Source organism: Choloepus didactylus, chromosome 14, assembly GCF_015220235.1.
Source record: "Choloepus didactylus isolate mChoDid1 chromosome 14, mChoDid1.pri, whole genome shotgun sequence".
Classification (NCBI taxonomy): Eukaryota; Metazoa; Chordata; class Mammalia; order Pilosa; family Megalonychidae; genus Choloepus; species Choloepus didactylus.
This window is the reverse complement of record NC_051320.1, coordinates 87,369,991-87,396,291: the sequence shown is the minus strand read 5'-3', so window position 1 is coordinate 87,396,291 and position 26,301 is coordinate 87,369,991. Positions and strand designations below refer to the sequence as shown.

The 26,301-nt window shown below is 48.2% G+C and overlaps 1 protein-coding gene across 1 annotated transcript; it reads left to right on the top strand.

The window, feature by feature from the left end:
* The first annotated feature begins 2,423 nt into the window (after nucleotides 1–2,423).
* On the top strand, nucleotides 2,424–20,902 carry OC90 (otoconin 90). Its single transcript, XM_037802617.1, has 14 exons — nucleotides 2,424–2,517; nucleotides 2,652–2,717; nucleotides 3,388–3,444; nucleotides 5,381–5,555; nucleotides 7,497–7,609; nucleotides 9,512–9,640; nucleotides 9,802–9,843; nucleotides 11,258–11,308; nucleotides 13,320–13,367; nucleotides 13,453–13,506; nucleotides 15,972–16,088; nucleotides 17,237–17,408; nucleotides 19,050–19,156; nucleotides 20,601–20,902. The coding sequence occupies exons 1-14, from the start codon at nucleotides 2,424–2,426 to the stop codon at nucleotides 20,900–20,902; spliced, it is 1,527 nt and encodes a 508-aa protein (XP_037658545.1).
* The last annotated feature ends 5,399 nt before the right edge of the window (nucleotides 20,903–26,301 follow it).

Sequence of the window (26,301 nt, the reverse complement as noted above, 5' to 3'; positions counted from 1 at the left end):
GTATGGGCTTTTTTTCATAGCTTTTTAGCTATCATAACCTTCTTCATAACTTCCATTCCAAGGTTATCGATTGGGGGGTGGCATTTTTCAGCACTAGCCTGAGCCTAACCACTTAATGGGCATTTACCTGCCAAAGTGGCCCCACGATGCCGTGGTGATGTATCGGTGTTTACCACTCCTTAGCCTGCCATCTTTGGGATGCTATAATTTGCACCCACTTCCATTCTTTCAAACTGTGTGCATAAATTGATTTGTCATTAATATTTCATTTTTCATATTGCACTATTCCAACTTTACATAATTCAAATTCATATAAAACATGACCACATTATAAAGATCTTCAAGTCCAACAAACCTGACTTAAAACTTTGCCTCTACCACAATGTCACCTTGTCAATGTGCTTAGCTCTCAGAGCCTCGCTTTTCTGTTGTGTAGAACGGAAATAATAAGCCCCACTCATTACAGGATGAGGGTGGGGTGTCATTCTAAGGATAGGGGGCAGTGGGGGCAAAAACCTAGAGGCCTACACCCTGTTGGTGGTGGCAGGAGCAGGGAGGGCAGAACGACAAGAAAGGGGGCTGCAGAGGGCAGAAGGGGCAAATGGCGCAGACCTTGAGCCCCACAGTAAGGGAAGCCAGGGAAGATTCTAGCAGGCACAGTGGCATGGGCAGGTGCAGTCGTGGGAATGTAGACCCCTTGTGGACTCGGTCTCCAGGGGAAGGGAACTGTCTGAAATCCCTCACGCCCTCAATCATCCACAGCGAATAAAAGCCTCCTCCTGGGACCTGGGGGTCCCCGCCTCTAAGCGAGGGTCCAAGGATGTTCACAAACCCTGCAGCCGTCTCTGCCCAGGGGGTCCTGGGAGGTCCCGGGCACTGGGAAAGAGTCAGAGGCAGGGTTAGAGGTCACACCCTCTTATATGTCAGCCGTGAGACTTCAGGCACGTTTTCCTCTTTGGGCCTCAGTTTGATCCTCTGGAAAATGGAGACTGGTTATACTTGCCCAGCAAGATGCTTGTGAACATAAAATGACCCTATGATAAACAATCATGACTTGTATAATTGCTGGCTCATAAATGATATCAACAAATATTTGTGGTCTCATTTTGTCCTCCACACTGAAGAAAAGAAAAAGCCACATCAGATCCAGCTGGAAGAGATCTGGAGTTTGTCCTTTCTGGCCTCCACTCTAGAGACGAGGCAACTGTAGGATGGTGACTTGGAGGCAGAGGGTGCGGGTGTCTGGGATTCCTGATTCCCAACCCAGGGTCTTCCTGCCGTCCCTCCGCTGAATCTACTGTTCCCTGCAGCCCCACACTTGTCCCGGCATCCACCTCTCCTTCCTCTGTTCTCCTTTTGTGGAACTGTCCTTCACTCATCCACCCAAGTCCTGCTTACCCATTAGACCAGCTCAAGGAAGCTTCCCCACTCATCCCAAGGCCAGTGAGCTCTTCCTTCTGTGAGCCTTTGGCTTTTACATGCACGGAGGGAAAAGCACGGGCTTTGGAGCGCACCAGACGCAGCTCCTCATCCCAGCTCAGTCACTTAGTTTAGTGAACAGGAGGAAAGTCCTGTGTCTCCCTGACTCTGGTCTCATCTGTAAAACAATTGTAATACCTACCTCACGGGGTATTTGAGAGATTCCAGGAAACAACAGGTGGACACTGGATGTATAAGATGACTGTAGGTATGCAGAAATGGCCATTTTTCAATACACCCATCCATTTATGTTTTCAATTTCTTTCTATTCATTCTAATCATAGCCATTTATAGTGGTTTTCCATTTATAAAAAAGAAGAGTTTCCTTTGAATGTATTTACGTTTTTAAAAGTAGACTTCAAAATGCATATTAAGAAACCATAGTGCAGGAACGCGCCAGTGACTGCAGTTTGAGAAGCCCTGTGACGACAGTCCCCAGCCGCGCCAGCCCTGTGCTGGTGGTGACAGATTCCGGCTCCCATCGATTTGTCCCCATTCCCCCAGGCTGCATCCTCACACCCCACATGGGGAAATGCTGATGGAAGGTGGGGGTAGCACTACCCTCTCATCTTTGTCACCCGAGCAACATTTTCAAAGTGAGGTGTCTAGACCACCAGCTTCAAAACTAGCCGAAGAGCTTATTAGAAGTGTCTGTTTCTGATCCACTCCAGAGCAGCTGACTCCAACTTGTGCGAAGGCATGAGACTGGCATGTTTAGTGGGCCTGTGTCCCACATGATTTTGGTGTCAGTAATCCAGGGAAAACCATGGTCCTGCATTAAAAACTCCTTGTGGTTGGGGTCCTTTCATTGTGAGTATTTATTTCTACTAGTTCCCCCATCTCAAGAAACTGCCAGCAAGCATGCAATCTAAATAAAAACAGCATGCATCGTGTGCAAAGACAGCCTCAAGACAAGTCCCCAAATCTCTCCTTTCCCATCTGGAATGGCACTCTTAAAGCTCATCCACATGAAATACAGGGACCACGACTGTCTCGCCCTTAATTTTTCCAAGAGCTACCACATAGATCTGGCACAAAGTAAGTCCTAGAAAAATATGCATTGAACAGAACTGAAGGACACCCCACTTGCTCCCTGGGTGCCTTGGCTCAGCGAATGGGGGTAGCAGGACTAGCACCAACCCTGCTCTCCTTCCATTTCTTCTCGCTTACAGGGGGCCACGCTCTGGACACCCCACAACTTCCACAGGACCTGCCTCCAGGACTCGCAAAAAATATCAGTAAGGATCTTTGAACTTTTCTTAGGAAATCTAGCTGGGCAGAATATTGTCCAGGATATTGGCAGAGAAGATTACCCCTTTGGAATATACCCAAGAGCCACTTACTGCTCTGGCATTTGTAAGTAATGTGATTTAATTGGGACTAAAAAGTCTCTCCCTCAAGAGCCTCCTGTGGAGGCTGAGATCCAACCATTGGTCTCGCCTTTGAGACAAAACACTCAAAGCTGCTGAAAAAAGGCAAAGGTCAGCTGAAAGGGGAAACCAGAAGGAAGTAGATGTGCTGATTATGAGAGTCGATGTGGTCACTGTATGGCTTCAAGTGGAGCACTGAGCTTCCTAGAAGGCAGGGCAGAAAGGGAAAGAAGATGTATGGCAGTACTCTAGTCATAGAAGGAGGACATTTGCTCCTTAGGGGAGGGAATATTTTTCTGGTGATGGACTAGAGAGATTTCTCAGGTGGTCCCTTATATGGGCATCACAGAAGACCACAATGGGTCATTACTAGCTGTTGATGTCAGCCCTGGATCAAGGGCTGATTTCCAACCCTGAAAGAGAGGTGAGCTGAGTCAAATAAAGTATCTGTCCATGAGCCCAGGAAAGTAGATGATCAGGCTCTGCCCAGACTCAAATAACAGTTGCCCTCTCTAAGTTTCCTTTTTCTTCTTCCCAGATATCACATTCTTCAATGGGGTATTTAAAAATGTGGAAAGCATGGCTGAAATTTTTGGTAAGTTACATATGAAATGGCTTTTACCCACCAAGTATCAGGCCAGGGAGAGTGTGTAGAAAATCTAGGGAAACTACTAGAACCTTGGCCACTGCCCTCTGAGCTCCTGCCCACAGCCTCCCTGGCCAGTTCCAAGGTGACCTGAGTTCATACGAGAGGCATGGTGCTTTTTATTAGAGGGTAAATCGGGAGGTACCAAGCACCTTCATGTTCCTTGCTGCCTTTGTCCTGACCACAAATTGTCCAGGAAGGAGATGTTATCCCCATTTTACAGGAAAAGAAGCTGAGTCAAAGGGAGTTGGATGGCTTGCCCATAACCACACAGCTCTAAGAGAGAAATTCTCTTCTGAGTTCAAAACTCAGTCCTCTGCACCAAAGTAGTTTTATTTTCCCTCCCTGGCTAGTAACTATACTGACAATCACAAAGGGGCATCAAGTATTCAGTTTATCGTTTCTCAGTTACATATCTGTGATGCAACTATCAATTACAGGATAGCATGATGGTTCTTATCATTGATTACAGAAAGCACCCCCAAATAAGACTAAAATATGATTGGGATGAGCAAGGAGACACAGCCCTGCAGTTGGATTAGACTGTGCTGGACATAGGGCACCATTTAAAATGTATATGTGGTTCAGCACAGATGTGCTGTAAGTTTTTGAAAGAAAATACAAATTTATATAAACACAGTGTAAACCCTAAAGCAGCTTATTCCATTAGCACAGGATCATTTCTTTATTTTTCTGATCAGGACTTGCAGAAGCAAAACACGGAAAAGGGAGGGATGAATAGGTTGGAAGAAGCTAGAAGAATAATAAGGGGCAAAAGTCCTTGCAAGCTGCTGTCTTCTCTGGCTCCCTCTCTCGACCGTGTGGATTTTAAATCAGCATAGTGGAATCAACCTGCTTTGCACTTACAGGTGTTCCAGTTGGAAAGGCAGAGGGTGGGGAACCCAGACATCAGGTTTAAAGTCAGAAATCCTGGGTATCATTTTTTCACCGATTTTGTTTGTTCTGTGCTTTGGGATAGAGTGTTATCCTCTCTTAACTTCAGTTTTCTCACCTGTAAAATAGAGAGGACAGAATAACACAGATGCCTTGCAGGATTAATATAAGGCTTATGGGATAACAGACCAAGTGAAAGCTTTTTAAAGCATCATATGTGCTCTCAGTCTAAGCTATTATGATAATTTAAAGCACATAGTATGTCCTCAAAAATGTGTCTGTAACCCTTCTTCTGCTTTGGCGTATAGTTCTCTAGCACCAGGACTGTATCCCTTAGGACACATTCATAAACTAATAGTGACTTAAATAATAAAGACACTCAATTATCCTGAAGGCACCAGGATTAGTGCAGTGGCTCAACACAAGTATCAAACTCACCAGGCTTCTTCTGACTTCCTTCACAGTTACCCTGAGACTTGGGGTCTCATGGTTGCAAGGTGGCTGCTACAATTCCAGCCAGCACATCCTCATCCACACTTAACAAAGAAGAAGAAAACAAATTAAAAGGCTCTTCTTCTTCCATGTCTTTCTATTTTTATTAGGGAAAAAATCTTTACCAGAAGCTCCTAGCAGACTTTCCCTCAAGTTTTATTGGCCAGATATGGGTCACATTCTCAGCCTTAGACCAATCTCTAGCAAAGAAGCATGGGATTACCGTGACCAGCTGATACGTCCCTAGGGACTTGGAGAAGGCTCACCTTCCTTGAGTACTCTTCAGTGTTGTTGGTAAGGAAGAAAAGACAAAATGGCTGTTAGGTGGACAACCAACAGAGACCATGGCTTATAAACTTGCTTCCCTCCGATTGTCTAGACCAGCCCTGAGTGCACAGTAGGTGCTTAATAGGTTGATGACAGGTGGCCTGTCAGGCCCTGTAAGGGCAAAATTAGCCTGAGGTGCCCACCAGTGCCCTGCTCTCTCCCCTCCCCACAGACTGCCTGGGCCCCCACTTCATCTGGCTGCAGGCCGTCTTCACCAACTTCCCAGTGCTGCTCCAGTTTGTGAGTGGTCTGCGGTGTGTGGCTGGCCTCTGCCCCCGGGACTTTGAGGACTATGGCTGTGCCTGCAGGTTTGAGATGGAGGGGCTGCCGGTGGACGCCTCTGACGGGTGAGCCCACGGGAGGCCTGGGGGATGGTCTGGGCAGAGCACAGACGTGGAAAGCACCCTGGGGTGGGGGAGATGTCTTAATCCTACCACTCATGACTGGGGTGCCTGGTTTCTTCCTGCTTCAAATGGAATGCACTCAGTGATGTGCTCACCTTCTAGGGCAGTATCAGCGTCCTCTGTCATGTCACATATGCAAAGCTTCATTTTAGTGTTTCTCAAAGTGTGTATCCACATCTATCAGAACCACTTGGACACTTGTTAAAATGCAGATTCTTGGGGGCCATTGCACATCTATTGATGCAGAATGCCTTTAGGTGGAAACTGGGAGGGCTGGAATTTAAACAAGCTCCGCAGGTGGTTCTTGAGCATAAAATTGGGGAATTATGTTTTCATTCAGAGCAGTCCTGGTCACCAGGGGTAAAGCAGCTGTGAAGTTTTTGTTACATTTTTAGCAGACATGTACCAAATACCAATAGGGCACTCTACCAAAGATAAACAGAACACTATTGCTGCACCAAAGAAATGCATGTCTGGTGGGAAATACAGAGAAATAGAGGTAAAATATAAGTGGTCAATAAAGATGTGCAACCTCCCTACATACAAGGGAAATGCAAGTTAAAAAAATTCCACTTTTCACCATCAGATTGGCAATACAATTTAAAAGCGTAGAAGTGTCAAGTGTTAGCAAGCAGACAGCATATGGTTACTGGTGGTAGGAGGCTTAAGTGGGAAATTCCCCGGTTAGGGAGATTGGTGGTATCCATTAAAATTCTTGACATATTTCCTATGATCCAGCCATTCCAATTCTCTGCTCCTTACTGACTCTGTGACCAAGGCAATTTATGTAACTTCTTTGTGCTCTCATTTCTTCATCTGTAAAATGGATGTAATAATACTTACCCCATGGACTTGCTGTTGAAGACTAGATAACCAGGATCGGGTCAAAGGGATGGGGACTTCGCCTGCCTTAGCAAGTATCCAGGCATAGCAGAAACGGGTACAACAGGAACATTGTAGTAGCTGTAGTAGTAGCACCAGCAGCCGAGGAGGAAGCACAAGTAACAGCAGCAGTAACACCTGTAGCAGCCGTGGCGGCCGTAGTAACAGTAGTGGTAGGACGGTAGTAATCGTGGTAGTAACAGTCATACCAGTAGTACAGCTGTAGTAACAGTGGCAGCAGCGCTAGGAATAGCTGTAGTAGGCCTGTAGGAGTAATAGTAATGGTCGCCAAAGTAACAGCAGCAGCAGCAGCTGCCATGGTAACAGCAGTTGTAGGTGGTAGTTGTAGCACTGATAGTAACAGTAGTAGTTGCCGTGGTAACAGCAGCAGCAGTAGTGGTAATAGTTGTAGTAGGGATGTAGTAGTAGTAGTAGGAAGAGTAAGAGTAGTCATAATAATAGCAGCAGTGGTGGAGACAGGTTACACCTTAAGAAGCCCTTGGCCTCCCTTCACTGGTCAGTCCAAGCAAATGGTAAAATTGTGCCCCCTCCACTGGCGAACAGGGCTGGAGAAATGAGGTCCGCTGTCACCTGCAGCCAGCTGGGAGGAAATGGCCGAGGTTGGCAGCTGCCACATGAGATGTGGTTTGCTGCACAAATGGCCTTGGGCAGTAGCAGGAAGCGGCCTGAGATTTGGTGTCTAGATGAAAGCAGTACCTGCCTGATCTTGATCTTTTCAGAGCCTCCCCAGGCTGAGAGCCAGGGCCGTGTTGCTGGCTGGGGCAGTGTGGAGATGCTGTCCAAAGCATGTGAAATGGCAGGTGGCGTGTGTGTGTGTGCGTGTGCGTGTGTGTGTGTGCATGTATGCGTGTGCATGTATGCCCCGTGTATTTGAAACAGACCACTGCCAGGAACCATCAAGACAGCAGGGTGTTCAGGGCTGCTGGCTTCCCTCCTAACCGTAACCCAAGTTCTCCCCCAACCTTCCCTGCCCTGCCCCAGATGCTGCTTCAAGCACCGCAGGTGCCACGAGGAGGCCGCGGAGATGGGCTGCCTCCAAGACCCCGCCAAGCTCTCCACAGACATCAACTGCACCAGCAGGAGTATCACATGTGGTGAGCTTCTCCTGACACCCCGGGGTTCTGGGCTGAGAGATGACAGTTCAGGGGCCACAGGCCTGGGCAGGCTGAGGGCTCCCCGGGTCCATGTGGCCATTGCTGGACAGGTGCCTGTCCACCTCGGTCCCTCTCCTGGAGATGCATAGCAAATGTTTCTTGAATTGAAACAATCATTGATCAGTGGATCATTTGATTTGCCGTTTGCTACTTGTAGCAATCCCAGGAGCTTGAGAAAGACCGTTCGCTTCTTACGCATGGTGTAACCGGGGGGAAATTACCGACCCTCTCTGAACCTCAAAATGGGGAGGAGGAAACCCGCTTCACAGATTCATTAAGAGAACTAAATTAAACAATGTGTGTCAACCAGTTCACACAGCGGCCAGCCTGTGCTAAGAAATCCATGATGGAAGTGGAGGTTGAAGTAGTGATGGATGAAGGGGGCGGTTATGGTTGTTATCCACAAGAATCAGACACACAAGTTCCAATCTCAGCTCTCTGCTTTACTAGCTGTGTGGCTCCAGGTTACTTATTTCGTGTCTCTGGGCATTCTTGGCAGAAGCAGCAGACTAGGCAGAGGCACAGAAGAAGGAGGGAGTGTGGCATGTCGGGGGTCTGAAACCACAGCCATGCTTCATGAGCACCTACTATGTGCCCGAGCTTTTATACACACCCCCTTGGATCTTCCTAACAGCCCTGTTAGATAGGGATCATTATTCACATTTTTCAGACAAGAAATGTTCAGAGAGGTTAAGTAACTTGCCCTAAGTTCACCGCTGCTAAGCAGCAGGGCCAGGTTCTGAACCCAGGTTTGACTGACACCAAAATCCAGGTGACCTGGACTGGTTGGAGAGAGGAACGGTTTTGGATGTGAACTACTAGGTTAGGGGACACTGAAAGCATCATTCATTCATTCATTCATTCAATAGGCATGTGTTGGATTCCTCTGCCATGTGCAGGATGATCACCTAGGCATTGGAGCTATCCTAACCTTCTGGAATTTTCTCATGGTTGTCAAACACCAAAAACATATCTCTTTTAATGCTGTAGTATGTTAAGATAGTGACATAGATAAGAGCTATGAAGGAAAGTAAAGCAGGGAGAAGGGATAGGGAAGGCTGGGGCATGGGTGTTATTTAAATAGGATGGTCATGTCAAGCCTCCCTGAGATGAGGGTTGAGCAAAGGTGTAATAAAGAAGAGGAGGGAAGCGAGCCTGTGGGTGTATCTGGAGGAGAGCAAGGCAGCCAGAGGAAACAGCAGGCGGATGGGCCCTGAGGCTTAAGGGTGCCTGGTGTGTGTGAGAGACAAGGGGCCAGCGGGAACCCGGAGCAATGAGGGGGCTTGGAAGGGGATGAGGTCTGAGAAGGAATGATGAAGTGGGGTGGGGAGGCTCATGGGATGTTTCCTAGGCCACAGTGAGACACTGTAGGTTTTGCTCCGAGTTGGGAAATCATTGGAGGGCTCTGTGCATTAAAAAGACATGAATTGACTTGTGTTTTGAGGGGGTCTCTCTGGTTACTCAATGAGAATAGAGTGGGCAGGAAGGCAAGACGCAGGGAGACTCGTTGGTTGGCCAGAGGAGATGGCAGCCAGGCCCAGTTGGCAGGCGGAGACAGGAGGAAGCCATCAGACTCTAGCTCTTTTAAAAGTAGAGCTGATAGGATTGCCTGATGGGTGGGGGTGTGAGTGTGAGAGATAAGGAGCGGATGTGACTCCCAAGTTTCATCCTAAGCAAATGAGTGAGCCTGAAATTTCCCCTAAGTTGGCATGACTGGGGAGAGCAAGACAGCCAGAGGGTGGGGTTTGGGTGGGCAGATCAGGAGCTGAGTTTTGGGGTTTGCATCACCCCTTAGGGTTCCAAGTGAGTTCTTCCAGCGTGTTCTGCCCCTGCTCTCTGCAGAGTCCAGGGACACGTGTGAGCACCTCCTGTGTACCTGCGACAAGGCGGCCATCGAGTGCTTGGCTCGGGCCACCATCGGCTCTTCCCTCAACCATCTGGACGCCTCGTTCTGTCAGGCTCGGACTCCAGGTGGGGAGAACCGGGCCCCGTGTCCTCGGTGGGGTGGATGTTCCGGGACAGCAGCTGGCCTGGCACTCGTCATTGCTGTGTATCTTTGGATGCCGAGTCCAGCACCTTCTAACTTGCTCCCACTGCTCTGAACAGACTTTCCCAATGTGTTTGCTTTTCAGAGACAACCAGCGGGGAAGAGCTGACGACCTTTCTGCCCGGAGGTGAGGCCTCTTGGGGCAGCTGCTCTTACTCGGACCACAGGGCCCAGACTGGTGACAGAGCCGGGGCACACCTGCTCACCCGGCCAGGCTCACAGCAGCTGGGGTGATCTGTGGCCCCAGAAGTGCTCCTTTCTGAACTCAGCAGTGTCCCTATCTCCCCCTGGCCAGGAGACACAAATTACTTCGGCCCAATTCAGACATCCACAGTCAAATGGCCCCAGTGCCACCCCCATCCCTTGCCATGCAGACCAGTGTGGATTGGAGTAGGTGGGATATGAGCCCAAATCTTTCTCTCTCCTTCCTTCCTCTATAGTCCCAGGCCGGTGTTCTCTGCAACAGGGTGCCCAGGACTGGCACACTGACCGATGTCCCCCCTGGCTGGGGGGCTCCCAGCAGCCGGTCCCCTCCCCCAATCCCCTCCCCCTGCACCCTCAGAGTCTGCAGCAAAAGGGGCGGCCGGGGTCTGGGTGGAGGCTGTGGAAGAGGAGGCCATTTGCATGTGATATGGGCAGTGACAACTACCCGCTGAACTAAGCAAGTGATCATTCTAACTCCAGAATGTGGGTCTTCTTATGAAAAAGGCAGAAGTGAAGTTTTGCCTGCCATTCCTTATGCTTGTCATGCCTTCCCACAAATGCTCACTCTCACCCTTTGGATGCCTGGAGATGGGGAATTTGAGGTGCACCTCAGCAGAACACCCCATCTCCTGAGGCTGGGGTCTCTTTCCCAGAACTTGTTCTGCTGTGTTTACTAAAGAGGAAGATGAGGTGGCTATGTGTGCATGTGTGTGTGTGGGAGTGTGTGCACATGTGTGTATGGCTGTGTTTGAAGGTGTTGTATGTGTGCATGTGTGTGTTTATGTAAGAGTATCGGTGCATGCACGTGTGTGTGTGTGCATGCGTGTTTTGTATATGAGTGTATTGTGTGTGTGGATGCGTGTGTGGCTGTGCATGGGTGTGTGCATATGTGCTGTGTATGGGTGCGTGTATGCACGCACCCATCTGTGTGTGCATGTGCATGTGTCTCCACGTCTCTTCTGAGTCTGGTGCTCTTTTTCCTCCGCTGTCTTCCTCCCTCTTGAACAGAGGTCTTCTCCAGTTGCCACATCATCCTCATGGCTTCAGAACCTTGGGGTTTGCAGCCCTTGCAGGGATCAGCTGGTGTCTGCTTGTGTCCACCTTGCTCCCTGGAGCCCAGCCCGGGATGTGGGTCCCTCGGGAGCTGGACCTTGCTGAGCACCCCATGCGTGGGGAGGTGTGAGAGAGCAGAGGAACCTCAGACAGGAGGCACAGCTCTTCTCTGGCCTCCTTCCTCCCTCGGTCCTGCCTTCTCCAGCCTGGTCTCCTTTTGAACCCTTGGTGCGTAGTTTTCACTGGTCCCTCGCCCATTGCTATCAGGGCCTCTCTTTTTCCAGTGGTTCTCAAGAAGTCCACGGACACCAGCCTGATGGCCCTTTCAGGAGAAGGTGAGCAGAAGGGAGTTGGGTATGTCCTGAATATCCATTTCTTGTCCGTCATCTGCCTCCTTGCTGGAATTAATGCACCTAAAATGCCCCCCACCCAGGTTCGTTAAGGAACTGCCTGGAATATATTCCAGCCCTACCCCACGCTTCTCTGCATGCTCAGCTGTCCTCTTCTCTTCCCACCTCAGTAGGATTGCCAGATAAAATACAGGACACCAGTTAAAGCTGAATTTCAGATAAATAGCAAATACCAGTTTAGTTTAAGTATGTCCCAAGTAATGCATGAGAAATATTTATTCTAAGAACTTATTCATTGTTCAACTGAAATTCAAACTCTATTGGGCGACCTGTATCTATATTTGCTAAATCTGGCCATCTTACACGTCAGAGGGAAGAGGTCACACCCCTTGCGCTAAGGGGAGAAACCTAACTTTCCTGATGGGGCCAGAATTCAGTCTCCTTGAGGATGAAGGTCCACAATCACCTCCCTAGTAGCGTGCTACTGTGTCTTTCTGCTGCGGCCACAGGATAGAAACTGAGGCTCAGGGTGCAGCTCGCCCCTGGCTCACCTCCACTGGTCAAGGGCAGCTCATCTCCAGTGGCTCCCGGACAGCCCAGCCCTTGGGCTCCAGGTCTAGAGAGAAGAGGAAACACCCTCCCCTGACCCAGGCTCCTCCACGTTTCCTGCCCAAGCATTAGCCATTCCCAGGCTGAATGACAGCAGCAGCTGCCGGCCATGCAGCATAAACCCTCAGCCCCAAACTGGGGACAGGGTGTGCACTTTTGGGCCTCACCAGACCAACAGAAAATAATCCAGAATTGGTTCATTTTCCAAGGTTTCTGTTGCAGGAAGAAATTTTAGCCTTTATCTCTGGGAAAGATGTAGAGGAAAAAAGTTTCCTTGAGGATTTTGGAGTCTACATGGAGGCAGAGAATAGATGCACACACACCTTCACCCCCAACACACACACACACACACACACACACACACACGCCCTCTGGAGAGGGAGGTGGCCTGCAGGTGGGGCCAAAAATCATTCGCACAAGTGCAGGCAGGGAAAATTTGGGTGAAAAAGATAATAAGGTCTGTAACTGTCCTCACCATCAAGGAAAAAAAAAACAATTATGTGTTTTAGAGTCAGGCAAAATTGAGATCAAATCCTGGGTCTCCCATTTTTCAGCCCTGTGGCTTTCTTCCAAAGAAAGTGGCTTAAACACAGGCTCCATTTGTATGAAGCAGGGCTTAGCAAACTTTTTCTGTAAAGGGCCAGGTCACCTGGTCCCCATCTGAAGTCTCAGCTCTGCAGTTGTAGCACAAAAGCAGCCTGGGAGAATGCAGACATGAACAACTGTGGCTGTGTCCCAATAAAACTTTATTTATAAAAACAGGCTGAGCATTGGGCCCCTGGAAAGATAAGCTCACACCTGTCTTTCAGGGTGGTTTAAGGATTAAATGAGCGCAAGAATGGGAGGAATCTGGACCTGCATCTTCTTCTAGGAATTCTGATGTGGCTGCAAAAATCAGCACCCACCACCAAAAGTGTAGGCAGGACACTGGACTTAAAATTTATAATCTCATTGAATGCCCACACAACCCCGGGATATAATTGTTAAAACCTCCATTTTAAGATGGTAAATTGAGACTCGGAGAAAAGTTGTCCAAGATCTAGAGCTGAGGGGCAGGGCTGGGATTTGAGGCCATTTCTGATGCACCCTGATATTCTAGCCTCAGCTCCCCCCTGAGCTGCCGGCCCACGGGGGCTGCTCCACCCTGGGACACACCAGCCCGTCACCCTCCAAGAGGTTACTCGCTGGCCTCTCTGCCTAAACACGGGCCTGGCCTCGCCTGGCCCCTTTCTACCAAACGGGACCCAGCCGAGCACCTCCCGGCTGCTGAGGCGATGCCCTGGGCCACCTCTCTCCTTCCTGCGCCCCACACCTGTTGCATTTGCAAGTGACCCCTGCTGGGCCCAGGCAGGGTCGGTCATCGGAGGTGGGCTGTTTCTCTCCGCAGTGGCAGCTGAGGCGCGAGCTGAGGGGCTGACCACTCTCCCCAGGACAGGTAAGCAGAGGGCATTTCGGAAGGGGACAGCGTGGAATCCATGGGCGAAGGCCATCTAACTGTTTTGGTTCCGTTCCAGTGACAGAACCGGGCCAAGCTCGGGAAGGCGTGGAAGCTTCTGGGCCCACACCCCCTCCAGGTAAATGTGTGCAGGCTTCTCCTGCCTTTGCATATATTTATGCACTTACAAATTTATGAAATCAAGTGTATTCCCAAAGATTGTTGGGGAAAAGATGCCGAAAACCAAAATGGAAGAAACCATTGAAGCCAATTTACCTTTACCAAAAAAAAAGAAAAAAAGTAGATGAATGAAATTACAAGATCCATTATTAATGGACGCTTATAGGTAAAGAGGTTCATTTAGAAAAATACTGAAAACTATATTTAGATTTTTATTTAAATCACCCAAAATTCTATAATTTAAAGATAACCACTGTAAATAGTTGAAGATACTTTCTTCTAGTTTTTATTTCCCTCAAGCATATCTGTGGACATAAATAAAATGAATTTTAGATCATTTGATATCTATGGTTTTGCAATTTGCATTGCATCGCTTATGATTATGTTCCTACACCATTAAACATTTCTCTGCAGCATGATTTTTAGTGGCTTATATGGAAGCACATAATTTATTTGACCAATTATTTCTAACATTTTGTTATTATGAATAATAGATATGAACTTTCCTTACGCCCGTCCACTTCAGAATAATTTGGTAGGATTACTGCCCAGAGGCTACATTGCTGGATAAAGGACATAATCATTTTAGGGCCATTGATATGATGCCAAATTGCCCTAGAGAAAAAGGGAACCAATTTGTACTCATTGTATATTTCCATAGCCGATCCTGGGTACTACTATTTAAAAACAAGCAAACAAAAGAAACCTCTGACCATTTCAATAGGAAAAAAAAAAATGTCATCTCCTTTTTGTTCCTCTTCTCCTCTGATGAAAATTGAAAGTGTGGCTCTCAGAGCCTGAGCCAGTCTGGCTGGTCCCTCACCTCGGGACGCTTAGGCCAGGCCTGGCCAGAATTCCCGAATCATAACCAAATCTACTGTGGTAGGTGATCAGGGCCAGAAGCAGAGGCTATTGGCATTTGGGCCAACCTTGCCCCAGATGTCCTGTGACTTTACCAGAGGGGGAGGGGAGGGGGCAAGGGGAACCCGAATTGGCTCCAGAGGAACTTTCCCAAGTGGGAGATGGGCCCAGGTGAGGAGATTAATGCCCAGTGCCCTCCTCTAAGGAGAGTGCGGGTATCTCAACTTTAATTAGCACCGAGAATCCAGAAAGGTTTTCTATTAGGTGAGGGCTTCTTGAAGGAGACTCAGACTCAGCAGGGAGCAGGCTGTGGGCTCCTGGGGTGCTGCACCTGCCTGGAGAGCCCTCCAACTGGAGATTATAGTGGTTATCTTTATAGAATTTACACTCAATTAGGTGTAAGGACATTTCCGTGTTCAGCGAGCGATTCTAATGGCTACTATCAGGGGCTTCCTATTTGCTAAGCATTTAGCTAGAAGGATGATTCTGAATCCTGAAAGAGGTATTAGTCATATAATTTTACAAATGGATAAATTCAGATTTGGAGAACTTAAGTGATTTGCCCAAGGTCATACATCTAGGCTGTGGCTGAGCTCAAAATTCAAACTCAGTTTTCTTTATCACTAAAACTGTTCTTTCCACTCTCCTATGCTGTCTCGGTGAGTTTCTAGTGGTCTGGAGCATGGTAGAAAGAAGCTGGTTAACTGGTTTCTGTTGGTAGGATTAGAGATCTGGGTAGGTGGTTAAACTTAGGAGCCTGAGGTTACAGCAGGGCAAGAGGAGGTTGAAGACCAGCTGGATGAAGCAAACCAACATGGCGGGTTTGGGTGAAGACTGAAATTTGGTGGGCAAAAAGGCCCAAGCCTCAGCCAGCACCCTGGGCACTGAGCCTGCATCACCAGATGGGAGGCGCTGAGCCTACTAATGCTCTCCTTGTCTGGACCAGGCTGGGTTGGGGGTGTGGGGGCAGGTGGGACTGACACATGCAGAGCAAAGGAACATCCAAGGAGAGCAGGGAGATGAGGGAGAGGGACACAAGCCCAGATCCACATCACAGCCGGCTTTGCAAGCCCTGGCGAGGATTTTGCACGTAATTGTATGATGGGAAACTGCTGCAGTGTTATGGGCAAGGAAGTAGAGGGGGCTAAGTAGGAGTTTGCTTGTCTATATTATCATGTACCATGGGTTGACAATTTCTCTACCATCCTTTTTCTCTCTTTCCGGTGAGCACCATGAAGCCCTTTGCCCTTCCCATGTAAACCCGACCCAAACATCAGCCTGAGAGCCTGAGACAGTTCTCACCCACAAGGTGCCATCCAGATGGTCTAGTGTAGGCTACTGTCCATTTCAAGGTTATCGCGGAAACTTTAGAAAACCTTCTGTAGAGTTCCTGGATCCATGAGTTCCTGGATCTTGACATCTGCCAACCCCAGTTTGAGACCCACCACCCCAGAGGTTTGGCCTTCTGAACTATGTGTGCATTTGGCCTTGGTCATCTGTCCACGTGCAAGTCTACCCTTGAGCCACTTTTTGAATGTGGACCATAAAGTTGTGTGTTTTCAGGATCTGCCGAGATGGCTGCCACAGCTAAAGGTGAAACCATTACCCCTGCTGGTGTTAAACCACTGGGACAGAATGTGTCACCCCTTGAAGGTGGTCCTGAGGAGACAACTGGATCAGGTGAGCAGAAGCAGTTGGGCAGAGAAAGGTCCCTACTCGCCCAGCCTCGGGAGCCTTGCTGAAGCTCCAGACCACCCTAGGGCACTGGGACCTGTGGGGGTGTGACCAGCAGGTACCATCCCCCTTACCAGAGGGGTTCATGGAGGCCCAGAAGGAAGTGACTGGCCTCTGGCCTCTCAGCTATGGAGAGACTGGGCCTGGGAAAGGAAGCAGGGTCTTTTGACCCCCTGACCTTGTGTTCTCACCCTTCTTGCTGGCCCAGAAGGAAAGAACTTAGCATCATCCACACCATAGTTTACTGGAAAGAATGAATCACTTTAGTTGTAAGAATCCTCCCACTTGTCTATCCTCCCTCTGGATGGTTATTTAAAGGACCTGCACCCACTAGGAACCACAGGCAGTTGGGAGACAGACGAGGGCTTTGTTAGTGTCTGGGCAAGGCCTCCACATCACCACTGCAGAGCTTTGGAGAAAGCTGGAGTTGAAAGGGACAGAGAGGCTGGGCCAGGAACCCTATACAAGAACTTTCCCCACTAAATCTAAGGTGGTGGGGGGCACACAGTGGGCTTCAGCTTAACTTACCTTCAGATACAGGTCAAAGAGGAAGAGAAGGAGGAGGAGGAGGAGAAGGAGGAGGAGGAAGAGGAGAAGGAGGAGGAAGAAGAGGAGGCAGAGGAGGAGGAGGAGGAAGAGGTGGGGGTGGGGAGAGAAAATCACAGACCGGGTCTGCTCTGGAAGCCGAGCCCTACCTTGGTGAGCTCACCTGCTGGAACCAGAAAACCAAAGACAGGGGCCAGGACACCCCCTGGGATGCCAGGCCCGGCTAGGGTCTTGGGCAGCGCACAGTTCCTCTAGTCACTAGTAAAACGTGGTCCCAAGAGCATCTTTGGTTCTGACAATCCCATCCCTTAGGAAGATTTAAGGCTTCTGGGAAGGAGGTAGACATGTGGTGAGGAGAGATTTGCTCTCTGCAAAACAACTCGTTCCAGACATGGGGGCCTCCCAAAAACCCGTTTTCCAAGAAGACGGGAGCTGCTTCCCCTCGTGGCGTCCCTCGTGGCTTCGGCGCTCACCTGGAGCACCAGGCTCCCCTGGTGAAAGCTGCCCCGGCCTTCCTTGCTCCCCTGACAGTCACTGTTTCTAATCAGCCTGTGACAGGTTCACTTTCCTGCACCGGGGAAGTGGGGACAGCCCGCAGGTGATGCCGCAGCTTGGGCAGATGCTCTTCTGTCTCACGTCCCGGTGCCCAGAGGAATTCGAATCGTACGGCTGTCACTGCGGGCAAGAAGGACGAGGGGACCCAAGAGATGCCCTGGACAGGTACGGGTGGGGGGTGGCAGGGTGCCAATGCCGCCTGCAGTGAGACAGAAGCGCCCGCCTCTCCTTTTACTCGCTGCAGGCTGCACAGGGTGCCTGTTGGCTGCAATATCCCCTGCACCATCACCTCTAACTAGTTGAGCAGTTTATGGCACACTTTAGAATCATAAACCTGCTGACACGGTGAGAAGTCAACAATCTGCCCTCTGCTCTCCCAGGTGGAGAACCATTTATTTAGTGTCGGGGTTCCTGAGTCCAGAGAACCCAATGAAGTAAGTCACAGGCAAAGGATAAAAGTCTGGGCAGCAGCGGGCACTGGGTTCTGTTGAATCCCCTGGAAAGAAAGTGAGGGTGAGTTTAAAGGGGTGTCCTGACCACGGGCAAAACCGTGAAATTTGACCAGGCAGGCGGGTGAACTTGAAGACCAGAATGGCTTCCTTGACATCCACAAGGAAGAAACTGAACCACAGAAAGCCATAGGAGGAAAACCCTGACTAAGGAAGCGTTAGTGGAACTGATGTAATTTCCTATAAGGATATAGTTTCAAATTATGTATACTGTATCTTACGGACAATTTACATGATTTCGAGAGTATTATGATTATATATGATTTTTAATTTGCTCACTGACTTTAGATTCTAACTATTAGCTGTACGCCCCGCCAACCCCTGCCAAATGCACATATGATACAGTGTTGCTCTATAATAGCAGCTGAGTGGGCACTGCCCTTTGTAGCAGATCTGCCTTCCAGCCATTGGCTAATGTGAGCATGTGATGTGCATTGCTTCTACAATTGCTGGCAACACATACTTGGGTGAGCACAAGCACTATCAAAAATCCACAAGAGCCTATGACTGACCCCTGCCCAACTGTGGTCTGCAGGATACAGGGAGAGAGAGAGAGAGAGAGAGTTATAAAGGAGGGGAAGCAGTCGAAAGGGAGGACGTAGACAGCAAGCGTAGTCCCTGTTCAGCCGGAGCCATCACATACTTCCTAAGGATGGCTGTCGGTCTGGGGGTTACACTGGAGGTTGCAAGTCCATATCAGGCCAGACGAGATGTTGATGGGTTTAAAAAGCAAGGTATTGATTCATTCCCATACATGAGTCATAGCACCCTGCCCTATGCTAGACGCAGTTTTTATTTATGCTAAAGATAAATTCTCAGCTCTCTCTTAAGACTGGGGAGGAAGGGGGTGTGCCCTGTGGATGAAGGGATTGACTGCTCTACGATGTAAAAGGTTGGAGGGAAGAGGCTGCTGCTAGCCCACATGGAGCCTTTGTGTAAATTCAAAAAAGGTACCCCTTCCTCAAGACTGTATTTCCATCTGTTGGGAAATTGTTTGTAACAAATATGCAAATCGCCCACTTTTGCCAACAAACTCATAATAAAAACACAAGTTTTTGTTTTAAAAATAAAGATGCCTGCAGTCTGTTGCCTCCTTAGATGTGGCCCCTCTGTGCAGTGCGCAACCTGAACAACCATACCTGGTAGTACCTGATGTGGGTGTGAGTTAGACATATACGTGCTGGAAAGGAGGCATTGGCTTCTCTCACTACTGGAGGGAGTGTGGAGAAGCAGGTGCTGAGGGGGTTCCAGGGGCAGCTGGGAGCTCTGGGCAGTAAAGGATTTTCCTTGGTCTTAGGTGCTGTTTGTCCCATCACTGCTGCCTGGAGCAGGTGAGAAGGCTGGGCTGCCTGCTGGAGAGGCTCCCACAGATGTCAGTGGTGTGCGTGGATCACACACCCACGTGTAAGTATGTCAGCCCACACCGTGAACTCCCATTTTAGCACAATGGGAGTAGCTACACTTGTGTGATGCTTTCCCAAGCACTTTCTCACCTATAATGAGTTCAGATTATTATTGTTGTCACATGATCTGATCATGCCAGCTGTGACCCATCCTCTACTCCTCCCAACATCACAGAATCCAGGAACACTGATTTGTAGCTTGAACTCCTATTTAACTCCTTTGCTTTGCTACTAAACTCACCCAACTTCACTGAGCTTCAGTTTACCAGTCCTGTCCCTCCGGTGGCTATGACAACGAAGTACTGTACCAGACGCCAGGCTTCGGTTAAGAGACGAGAGCCTGGTCTGTGCTGTTTGGATGCTGAGCACAGGGTGGAAGGACAGCGTTGCTCTGGGGAAACGGGGCCTGTGTGTCTCTGTGCTCTGCTTGTGAAGCCCTGTTTGCTTTCCCCTCTTCCCTTCCTGTTGAAATGCAGCGTGCATATCTGGGGCTGAAGTGGAGGCCAGTTTAGGAGCGTCAGAGGGTCTGTGTGTGTGGTGGAAGAGAAATCTGATTGATGAATATTTCAAGGAAGGAGCAGAAGGAAAAATAAAATGGGTCAAATAAGGTTTGAAAAATGCAGATAACAAGGGTCATATTTGCAGAAAACTTCTCTATGTCTAAGCATGTCAAACACATTATTTCATTCAAGTCACACAGGCACTGTCCACTCTCACCCCCACTGCAGGAAACTTAAACATGAAAGAATAGGGTCGGGTTGCAAGATTTAGCAAACAGAAATACGTGCTGCCCAGTTCAGTTTGATTTTCAGATAAACAACAAATAAAATTTCATTATAAGTATGTCCCATTTAACAACTAAAAAAAAAGTATTTATTGTTTATCTGAAATTCAGATTTAACTGGGGCATCCTGTATTTTATCTGGCAACTTTAAAATAAGGTGGGCAAAAAGTCTTATTTCCATTTGACAAGACAAACTGTGGCCCAGAGAACAGTTCGGTCCAACAAGTATTTCCTGAGTGCTGATTTGGGAAATATTTGTGGACGACTTAGCTAGGTGTTCAGGGTCCAAGGGCTTTGCCATCAAGGTTTGGGAAAGGCAAAAACAGAGCTAGACAACTACAGTACAGTGTCATTACCACGTCATCTGCTATGACAGAAAGAATCACAGGGTGAGATTCAATGGGTGCCCACAGGAAACTAATTGATTTAGCCTGAGACTCAGGAAGGCTTTCTGGAGGAGGTGAGGAAGAGGTGTCAAGGGTTAACTAACCAGGAGATGAAAGTTGAGCATATTCCCAGTAGAGAGAGCTGCGTGTGCAGGACACTAAGAGGTTACACGAGGCGGGTGGAAGAAGGGCTGGGGGGCGGCCAGGCTGGTCTTGGAGCCATCGTCTCCTGCCGTCCCATGAAGTCTCATGTCTGTCTGCTCTTGCCCTCCAAGGCATGGGGCGGAGCCTGTGCGAGAAGCTGCTGTGCGCCTGTGACCAGATAGCAGCTGAGTGCATGGCCTCTGCCTTCTTTAACCAAAGCCTCAAGTCACCAAGCAGACAAGAGTGCCAGGGCAGCCAGACACCGTGTGAGGACAGCAGGCGCGGAGAGCCCTCGGCTTCTCTCCTTGGCTCTAGCTCTGAGGAGAATAGCGAAGAAGACGGGCCTGGCCCAGAGGACCTCGGAAGAGCCAGGAGCTTTCTGGGGAAAGCCCTTGATCCCGAGGGGACCAGGCCACTCCATGGAAGAAGATAGCTTCCTGGAGAAAATGGCAAGCACACCCTGTAGTTCTGCTCCACCTCTATCTTAACCTCTTTGGGCCTCAGTCTCCTCATCTGTCCAGTGGGGCTTTAGTAGAGAGGTTCAAAGGATGCAGAGGCACTGAGACCCAGGAAAACTTCAGTGTGATATGTTTGTCAGCTCACATTTGAATGTGCATTTGGTGAAGGCAGATGATGGGTACCCCTATACTTCCTGTAGTACATATGGAAGCTCAATAAATTTTCTAATCAGTTGTGTAGTTGTTCCAGTTTGCTAATGCTGCCATTATGCAAAATACCAGAAATGGACTGGCTTTTATAAAGGGGGTTTATTTGGTTACAAATTTACAGTCTGAAGGTCATGAAAATGTCCAAATTAAGGTAACAGCACAAGTTTACCTTCACTGAAGAACACTGATGGTGTTTGGAAAACCTCTGTTAGCTGGGAAGGCATGTGGCTGGTGTCTGTTGATACCAGGTTGTGCTCTAGCTCCTCTCTCAGTTCCTGTGCATTCTTCAAAATGCTGCTCTTTGGGTGTTCTGTTCTTTCTTATCTTCTCAGGGGCAACGTGTCAGCAAAAGTCTGTTTTCAAAGGCCATCTCCAAAATGTCTCTCTTGGCTGCAGCAGTGAGCTCCTTCTGTCTGAGCTCTTATAGGGCTGCAGCAAACTAATCAAGACCCATGCTGAAGGGGTGGGGCCACACCGCCATAGAAATAATCTAATCAAAAGTATTACCCACAGCTGGATGGGTCACATCTCCCTGCAAACAACCTAATCCAAAGATTCCAACCTAATCAACACCAATATGTCTGCCCTCACAAGATTACATTAAAGAACATGGTGTTTTGGGGGACATAATACATCCAAATCGGCACAGCAGTGTTTTCTAAAAAAAATGTCATAGATACTCGTGTATAAATAGACTGCAAAAGTAAGATGACCCAGACAATGGAGGAATGAATTTCTCAATTCCTTAATCACTAAAAGCTGCTTTTCCTTCTATTAAAAAAAGCAGAAGAGTTCACTTAATCAATCCTATGGGAACACCTGTGGGTCACCGATAGCTCACCAATGATGGAAGCCAAGAACTGAGATGTAGCTCTTCTATATGTGCCCTAAAGATATACTTGTCACCTTAGTCATTGGGAAAGTGGCCTCATGGCACAACTACCACCATGAAGAATCACTGGCCAACTTGCACTGGATTTGATTTTTAAAAGAAATAGGCTTTATCTCTATGGCTAGAAGCTTAGGGAATGCAAATGCCCAATGTAACATAGGCGGATTAATATTTAGTAATTGCAAAACACTGAAAGTATATCCATCCATCCACCCGTCCATCCAATAGCTACTGAACTCTTACTATGCACCAGGCAAAAGGCACTTTGGTACCGGAATTACCCTCAATATGTGATAGGGACACCACGTCTTTGGTTCACATAACATTTTCGTCTTGTAGTGACATGATATTGCATTCCTGTCTTGGTGCTTAGGAAGATAGGAAAGCAGAGCCTCCAAAAGCCCAGCATTTGCTGACTTTTTCATGGCATGAAAATCTCCTGAGTTGGCAACACCTTAAGAAATCAAGTCATGGTGCTGAGTCAATAGCTGTCATCCTTCCTACCTTCCAGGGAAATCACTGATGAGCTCCTTTTCATGAATAGAACACATTGGCATCTTTTCGACAATGTGACCTTAACTGACAGCCTTTGTTGGGGTTTTCCCAGAAGTGAACCCTGAGACAAGAACTTGAACACAAGTAGGTTATTTGGGGGATGAAGACAACACAATGAGGGGAGTGAAGAAATAAGACAGGAAAGGATATGCACTGATGAAGGGTGCATTATTGACATGATTGCCACAGTGGGTGATGAGCCTATGCAACTGGGGGGCTCTGAGAGCCAGCATAGGACACATGTTTCAGAGTCATCCCATTTGAGAGGAAAGGGAACTGGCGTACACAACACAGAGGATGGACAGATACAGAGAGAGATAAAGATACAAAGTAACTCCCGTCAGTCATCAGTTGAGGATTTCCCCAGGGAGGAGATTTCCTCTGGCTTGCTTCACAGGGGTGCAAAATGGGCTCCAGTGGCCAGAGAAAGCCTAAAGGCAAAGAAATGCAGGTGCTGGCAGTTGGCAGCCAGGGTGTCCTAAAATAGCGAGTGAGGCATGCCACTGATGGCATTGGCTGCAACTAATAAATTGCTTGCTGACTGGTTGCACCTCCCTCCCTTCTTTGAAGACAGCAGGCATTTATAAGCACCCATCCTTCACGGAAGTCAGCATACCAGGCATAGGAAATACAATGGTGAACTTCTCAGTTCTTGGGCATGTTCCTTGTGCCTCCACAGTGGCTTTTAGTTCGGGGAGAGCCACAGACATTATTTTGCATTTAGAAGCATTTGTGAAGTGCTCATGGGCAAGAGAAGTGAACAGCTAAGTCTGGAGGTTTAGAGGACAGGTTGCAAAGGAGGCCATGGTTAACTTGAATCTTGATTGATAAATATCCTAGTTCACGTAATGGGGATAATTATAGCATTTTTGTGAGGAGGAACCGAAAATAATGACTAAAAAGGCTGAGTGCAATGTTGGGCACATAGTAAATGCTCAATAAATGCTAACTATGGGCATCGTCATCACAGAGAAGGAAAGAATTCCCATGCATTTTACGGAGAGGATTCATCAGGCACAAAGAAAGAAAAAATGTGGAAGGACATTTTGAAAGGAACACAGAAGGTGAGACTGAAAGCTTTAAGAATTCTCTGTCATTCTATCCACTTCCTTCTACCTGAGTTTGCTGTCCCCACCACCTCCCCAGATTCAGCCATAATGACTGGGCCACATTTAATAGTGATTCAACTGGTTACCACATGTTCAAAAGGGCTCCAAGTGTTACATTCTCTCCTGCTTGCCTTTGCTTCCACTGTTTTTTTTTTTCCTTATGACCCAGCCCCCTTGTTTCCTTTCCTATCCTTTGTACTCATTCATTCATTGAATCAGTATTTATTTAGAGCCCATTATAAGCCAGGCATTGTTCTATGTACAGGGAATACAGACAACCATGAATATTACTCTCTTGGGGCTTTCAGTCTATAGGAAGAAGATTCATTCATTCAAGAAAGAAACAAATGTTGACGGAGCATCCACTAGGTTTTAGACCATTTTCTACATACAGAGCATATGACAACGACCCACTGAGCTGACATTCTAGTGTGTGTGTGTTTGTGTGTGGGGGGCAAGATAAATATGCAAAATATAGATTAGATGGTAATAATGTTATGGAGAAAATTTAAGCAGGGGGCAGGTATCAAGTTTTGGAGTATAGCAGGAGGGAAGGGGAAGAGGGCACAGTGTAAACAGAGTGGCCAGGGAAGGCCCCACTGGGACGCTGGAATCTGAGCAGACTTGGAAGCCAGCAGCGATTGGTCTGGGGTCCTCTCTGAGCAATGGCTGTTGAAGCTCAGGCCTGAGCGAGCCAGCCCTGAGAAGACAAGGGAGGAAATCCTCCAGGTAGAGACAAGGACATTTGTGAAGTCTCCAAGATAGGAAAGGGTTCAATGAGCTGAAGTCATAGTTGGGAGAGTGGCTGGGGCAGTGGGCTAGGAGGGGAGGTCAGGGAGACAGGAACAGGCCAAGTCACTAGGGCACGAGCAGCTTGGATCCCATTCCCTGGGCAATGGAAGGACACTGAAGAGTTTCACTGGCTGCTAGCTATAAGGGCAGCGTGAAGATCAGTTAGAAGGTGACACAGATGGGTGTAAGGCCTGGGATGGTGCAGAGGTGCTGAGGAAAGCTCCGATGCCATGTGGATTTTGAAGGTAGGATTTCCCGAAGGTCGGATATGGGAATGATTTTTCTAACACCAAGATCTGATCCAGAAACTCACTCTCCTCCTTAAAAGACTTTAATAGTTCCCCATTTTCTGCCAAAGATTAAAGACCAAACTCATTAGCAGGACACATTCAAGATTCTTCTGATCTGAACCAAACCAAAGGTACATTTTGATAGAAAGGGAGGCAGTGAGTTTTGTTCTCTATGGAATTAAGATGGGATTAGGCCCAGGCATTCAGCAGTCCTGCAATAGCAAGCCCCAACAGTGCTCTTAGATTCCTGGCATCCCTGCTATGGGTTGCACGCCCACCTCTGGCTTCTAGGCGCTTTGCTTCTAATGGCTGGCGCCTGCAGTTTTCTTTGGAGGTCTGTCCTTGGGCTACCACAGCCACTTCTCCCAATGCCTGGAGAGAAAGAAGAGTCTGGACATCCAGGGCAGCACTTAGCCAATGGTTAACTGCGGCCAGAATATCAAAGTCCAGCTCCTCTGCCTCAAATCAGAACAAACTCTGAGGTGTAATTATATTGCACAGCTCAGGCTGTTGATCAGGCTGAGGCTGGGAGTTTGCCTGCAATCACACCCGTGCTTGGCTTTCTCTCCTTCCTGGTCCTGCTTCCTACCTCCCCCCTCCACCCACTGGTTTCTCCTGGGGGCCTTTCCGTAACAAATCACTTGCTCACAAATCCTCATCTTAGGATTGGCTTCTGGGGAACCTGGCACTTGCCTTGCCTCAGTCATCCATCTCAAGTAAGGTTCCCAAGGAAGCTACTTACAAGGAACAATAATAAATAAATAGCAAAGGACCCCTGCATGACTTCCTGATGCCCCATTCTAAAGGCTGACTCATAAAAGCTAACCCAGCAAAAATGCCTGGAAGAGGGACCATCTCCCCTAAGCCAGCCACAAATATGGTGACCATCTGCTGCAGCTGCATGTCCTGGAGGAAAAAAACACCACCGAGCTGACCCATTTCGAGTTTATAGCCACAAAACCCCAAACGGATGCTTGCCTTTTCCTTGATAAGTACACTTTTCTGCTCTCCAAGATAAGTGATCCCTTTTCTTCTTAAACCTCCCTCTCCTCACCCTCATTCTTAGCTGATGACTGTTGACAACTGTGAAGAGTCAGATGTGTTACATGCAAATTAACAAGTTAGCCTGCCAGTTTCACGGATGGTGGCAGAAGACAGGAGACTCTTGAGCCAGAGACACAGGACTTTTTACAGCAGTAGCAGAGCCTGAACATCAGTGTTTACACTGCTTCCCTGAGCCCAGAGGCAATGTGAAGAGGGCCAGGTGACACCCACACACAAAGTGGGTTTCCTTACACACAACCATGAGTTTACGGAAATTAGATCTTTTATAATGGGCTATAAACCTGTCTTTTAGTCGGAAGAAGTTATTTTCATTTTTCTTCACAAGGATGCTTGCTCCCGGTTCCAAAGGGCGAGGCCATCTCTAGCTTTCAAAGGCAGCCAGTGTTTCAGCTCATGAGATGTGCAGAAATACAAGAGAACCAAGGAGAACTGTCTGGCAACTATGACCTCACCTACTGTTC

Excerpts from the sequence above, each read along its gene's own strand:
- OC90 (XM_037802617.1), top strand. The coding sequence starts at position 2,424 with ATGGCACTCTTAAAGCTCATCCACATGAAATACAGGGACCACGACTGT. Across the intron at positions 2,518-2,651 it reads CCACATAGATCTGGCACAAA|GGGGCCACGCTCTGGACACC; the intron begins GTAAGTCCTAGA and ends TCTCGCTTACAG. Across the intron at positions 3,445-5,380 it reads AAGCATGGCTGAAATTTTTG|ACTGCCTGGGCCCCCACTTC; the intron begins GTAAGTTACATA and ends CCCTCCCCACAG.